The sequence below is a fragment of the Austrofundulus limnaeus genome, unplaced genomic scaffold, assembly GCF_001266775.1.
Source record: "Austrofundulus limnaeus strain Quisiro unplaced genomic scaffold, Austrofundulus_limnaeus-1.0 Scaffold479, whole genome shotgun sequence".
Taxonomy (NCBI): Eukaryota; Metazoa; Chordata; class Actinopteri; order Cyprinodontiformes; family Rivulidae; genus Austrofundulus; species Austrofundulus limnaeus.
This window is the reverse complement of record NW_013952881.1, coordinates 419,051-424,542: the sequence shown is the minus strand read 5'-3', so window position 1 is coordinate 424,542 and position 5,492 is coordinate 419,051. Positions and strand designations below refer to the sequence as shown.

Here is a 5,492-nt window from a genome sequence, read left to right as displayed (position 1 = left end):
TTTTTTAATTTAATTGGTGCATTTTAAGTGCATTTATTTATTTATTTATTGGTCCATTTCTGTATTTCTGCTTTTGTTTCTAATTAATACAGTTTCAGTCCTCACAGATTACAGGACACACCTGCGTTCAACACGTTCCTGAGGACACAGTTTTTTTAAATTCTGTTTGAACCCACATTTAGAGGTATTGATGTATTTATTTTGACAGTTTCACATAAATTCAGTGACTGCTGGAGGTTTGTCTCTACAAATGRGTTTGCATCTGGATGATGATGGTTTTATGTTTGATGTTCCATCATGTCTGCTTTAACTAACAGAACTGTTGACGTCACATTATTAAAGCATCAGTTCTTTTCCTTCTGTCACATTGCCTAAAACAGAATTTCAACATTTGGTACAGATTTAATCTTTCAGTAAAAGTTTCATATTTTGCTGACATTCATCACAGTGTTAGGACTTTTAACTTCTCCTGTGGAGACCCCTGAAGAGGGAACAGCTGTAAGGAACAGAGGATCCGTAAGAACTGGAAAACATCAAGTTCAGTTTCCCACAGTAAACTAAATAATGGCTCCTTTGAGCTGAAAGGATTCGTCTGACTCACTAAAACTTTGGTGTCTCTGACTCTACATCTCAATAATATTGAGACAAAAGTCATCAACAGAATAATTTTGTKTTTTATAGAAAACGACTCATCTGAAGAAATCTGTTAACTTATGAAAATGGTCTCACTTTTCTGCATTTTCATACTTTAAACAATAAAATATTCCCTGTCTGATATTTTTCCTCTGTATTCAGTCCAAGCTGCTGCACTGACATCTGTCATTTGTAATTATGAWTATCTCACGTTTCTCTGGTGGTGTCTCATTTACAAACACTTTGTCTTCCTGTAGTGCTCTGATGTGGAGTAACGGTCATTTATATACGAACATCATTAAACTGTTTTTGGAATACTGGTTTCAAAATAACATGGTTGGACCAGTTCTTCAACAGTGAAAGTCGTTTTCTAAATAAAGAATCTTTTGGATAATATAATAAAATATAATATATAATATATCTATAACTCCTGCAGCCTAAAGGTGTCTGGATGCTTTTTAACATCCAGGAGAGGCTTCATGTTCATGTTCTCCAGCAGATCCACCTGTAGAGAACATCTGTTTGATCAAACTGTTTGGAAATTACATCAACTCCACATTTATTATTTCACACTGGAATAGGTTTGTGGATGGAATATCAGGAAAATATATTTGATTAAAAAAATACATTTCTTATATCTAAAATCTCTACTAAAAACCAACTGTTATCCAGAATAGATTCAAGAAAGACACTGATATTAACTGTAGCTCTTGTGTGTTCTGAAACTTGTTATGGTCTCTTCATTAAATTATTTCAGCAGAAACAGTGACTTTCATCACAATATCTAAAAGCATGTCWTATTGTGGAAGACTTGTTTGGAAACTATGTACAAAATCTTTTATAAACTACAAATGTCAAAATATCAAATTCATTGTAGCAAACACTAAAAAGAAACTATGGTTTACAACTCTTCATACTGAAGTCATTGTTCAGACAATTAAAAACATAAAAAGGCACTTTGAAGCACAGAAATATTCTGCATTGAATGCATTCTTAGAACCCCTCCAGCTGTTTCTTGGTTTGCTTTTTAAAAAAAGACAAAAGCAGAGGGAATAAACATCGCCATCTGCTGGAAAATAACAAGAACTACAACTCCAATATGAAAATCCTAGACTTTTTTAGCACAACTACAATAGCTTAAAATAATTTATTACATATGTACATTTTCATATATTTGCTATAAATGGAAATAAACCACAATGTAATGTGTAATATCTATGTATTGTTGAATAAGACCTTTGTTTTATTTTTATTTACTGAAGTAATCTAAAAATATGTCCTTTGTTATTTTTGCTCGATTCCAGCCACTGAAATTGACTTTTARTGTATTTTTATTTTTTATTTATCCTTTATTTATACAGGAAGATCTCTTGAGACTCATTGTCTCGTTTACAAGAGAGACCTGTTACCGTCTGAGACCTTTTGACAAGATTCGTTTGTCAACCTAACATAAGTTAGCATCACAGCTAAAAACAAACAGTTAGCCAATCACAACACGAGAGACGGGGCTACGCGTTGGGCGGAAGTGCGCGGTGCGCCGCTGAATTAGGTCCGTCTGAACTGGTGTCCTTTTATTTTATYCATTTAATTGACAAAACAAACTTCTAGTTTTAGGTTTGGAAAACAAATTAGCTTTTGACTCGGTTCTTGGTTTCACTGCGCTTGCTTTGGCCGAGCATGAAGCCGTGAGCTCGGAGCTAGCAGACTGCCGACACACGTCACGGCTCCGCTGGTGGACCGGAGACGCTCACGGAGGCTGTCTGAGCGGGACCTCCGTCTGGACACAGAGCAGAGGAAGGATCCCCGAAACATGGATTCTCCTGAAAGGTAATGCTCCGCTCTTATTTCTCCTCTTTTATTCTTTGCSTTCGTGTAATATCGTCTTGGTATTCCTTCCATGAGGTGGAATGGCGACTGCTTTTGCATGTTTTCCTATAGTTGTAGGAACCGGGATCATTTCTCTCCTCTGTGAAAAAGCTGGAAACCGAGCAGATGGTTGACATGTTGCAGTGTTAAAGGGTAACAGCCTGCTCTCAGCTGCGTGGACATACCGCTCAGTATTAAAGCATGCAGCAGCAGATTATTATTATTATTATTATTATTAATAATAATAATAATAATAATAATTTTTGCACCAGTTCAGTTCATCAGCAGGGAGGGTAGTGATGGGTCGGAAGCAGCTGATCCTGCAGCTGGACTCAGCTGAGTGGTTCGGATGTGACTGGATCTCTCTGGGCTCACGGATCCCACCGTGAGATGCTGCGGATGGGGAGGCTTGCTGCAGATTAATCCTCTGAGCTCCATTCAGTGGTAAAATGAGCCGCCGGCTTGCCACAGTGGCAGCTCCGCATCATGAAAGGCCTTATTGTTGCGGGGCAGCAGCAGCAGGCACCACGCGCTCTCTCCACTGGTGTTTTCACACACTGGTGATTCCACACATCCACACTCATGCATCTAGTTGATTTTTTGAGAAACCTGAAGGTTTTAATGCTGGGGTGGGGCCTTCATCTCTAATTGATTATAAAACAAATGTCCCCCCCCCCCCCCCCCTGCAGCTGGCTGTGGTTGTTTTTACTTGTCAGATTAAAGCTGGTTTACCAGCCATYATATTATGGTGGGTCTTCTTTTTGCTTTACAAACAGCTCTGCAGTGGTATCTGGTCACAATATATTCAGCATTTATTGTGTAAATAATTATGAAGCAACCCCACTATTGAGATAATAAATTTTTCTTCTGTTCTTCAGCAAATATGTTCTGCAATTTTTGTGCTTTTTCAGCAATGTCAAAACTTCCAGCTCCTTCAGGACATGCCAACAATGCAATTTGTACTTTTTTCATATATTTAGCCTTTTAAACAATTTTTTGTTCTCATTGAAAATATTAAAAGCAGCTGTTTTAAAAACCCTTCAAAATAGTTACACTTTTCTTGCACTTATTACAGTTTGCCCCGCTTCTGTTTTTTAACTCTTTCGTGCTAATTCCAGCTTCCATCAGATTATTCTTTGCAAATGTTAGCGTTTTTGCTTGTTTAGCTATCTTCAGTTTATTTCTGCTAATTTAAGCTTTTATGCTTCTTTAGCTGCTTTCTGCTTTTTAGCTATTTTCAGTTCATTATAGTTTTTTAAAATTAAATTCAAATCTTTGTGATTTTTTTAAATCAGCAAACACACTCTTTCTCTTTCTTTGTTAAAGATTCAGCTTTTTAGCTAGCTTTCTGCTAATTTTATCTTTGGCTGTTTTCAACAAATTGCAAAATTTCTATACATCTTTTTCGGCAAAAATCTTTCAGCATTAATCAGTCACTTAATTATGCTGGATTTTTTGCAAAAATGCACAGGTATTATGTATTTCAYTAACTGTGTTGTAAAGGATTCCCATAAACATGGAGCACAAACATCAGGCAACAAATACAAATGGAGCATTCAGACGAAGCACCACTCCTCTAAGTGCTTTATGGCATATTTCATCTGTAATAATGTTGGTTTTTCTAACGCGGGGCAGCTGCAGTGTCAGGTCCCAAACAGTCAGAAGCAGCTTGTTTCCTGGATGCTGTGAGATGACTCCTCCACTCAGGATTATCCAACACATCCCACAGGTGATCAGTTTGAGTTCTGAAGATTTTGGAGACCAAGTGAACTTTTTAAACACATTCTTGTTTTTCTCAAACTATCCAGGACTCTCTGTATCTGCAGTGTGACAGGTGTTYCAGTACTGAAGGAGACCACAAGCATTCCTGTAAAAAAGGGTTCAGTCACATTCAGTGTTTTGGTGGTGATTTGTGTCAAAGTAAAACCTGTGTGAATGTCAGGATCCAGTGTTTCCCAGCAGAATATACTGTATGTAATCCACTTTTTCTGTCCTCTACAGACTTTATGAATATGAATGAAAAACACGGCTCTTCTGACCAGATTACCTTCAGGCACTCTGATCCAGTTCAGATACTTCAGTCAGCACAGCCACCATGACTGATCTGTAACTGCTGCTTTGATTCAATGAGCATTACCTTTTTCATATAACAACTCTTTTAATATATGAGATAATAGGGGATGGCCTTCATCTACCAAAAGTGACCTCCAGTGTTCCTGTCATGTCCTTTCTTCCTTGGTCCATTTTTGGCAGATCTTTTACTTTCACAACAAGCTGCTGCTCAGATTCTCCTTTTCCCCATTTACTGTATTTGCTTCCATCCCATAAACTTCAAGGACAGATGTTTTACTGCTTTAAACACATCCAATCCTCCGTAAGCAGCTGCTGTAACAGGATGACTGACGTTCTGCAGCTCTTCTGCCCGGGCAGATAACAGCCTTTTCTGATCTGTGTATGTAACCTCACTGTGTCTCCGTCCACACCTGTCCTCAGGTGAGTCTGCAATGCTTTAAGCTGAGGAGGAACAAAGCAGCAGAGGTGGAGGAGATGGGCTGCACCTCTGCAAAGCAGGTGTCTTCTGTGCCCAACAGTGAGGAGGAGCAGAACAGAGCCCACAGCAACGGGGACATCGTCCCTGGTGAGTAATCCAGAGGTGGGGGGTTAGGGTGGGCCAGAGTTTCCTTCAAACAAAGACTTCTTTTTCTTCTTTGGTTTGTTCCCTCATCAGGGGTCTCCAGTGAGTCATCCTCTGTCCTCTGTCCTCACTCCAGCTACCTCCATGTCCCCACTGACTGCATCCCTCTTTGTCTCTAACATCTTTCTACTGATATACCCACTGTCCTCTGGACACGTTCAAACCAATATACCAACTGTCCTCTGGACACGTCCAAACCAATATACCCACTGTCCTCTGGACACGTCCAAACCAATATACCCACTGTCCTCTGGACACGTCCAAACCAATATACCCACTGTCCTCTGGACACGTCCAA

At 39.1% G+C, this 5,492-nt stretch overlaps 1 protein-coding gene across 1 annotated transcript in view; it reads left to right on the top strand.

Annotated features, from left to right (window-relative positions):
• The first annotated feature begins 2,166 nt into the window (after window positions 1-2,166).
• Window positions 2,167-5,492, top strand: part of LOC106529954 (uncharacterized protein C1orf21 homolog) — a 14,340-nt gene continuing 11,014 nt past the window's right edge. Inside the window, exons 1-2 of the mRNA XM_014025488.1 lie at window positions 2,167-2,460; window positions 4,993-5,137. Coding sequence (XP_013880942.1) covers window positions 5,047-5,137 — 91 coding nt within the window. The 5' untranslated portion in view covers window positions 2,167-2,460; window positions 4,993-5,046. The remainder of the gene's footprint in view (window positions 2,461-4,992; window positions 5,138-5,492) is intronic.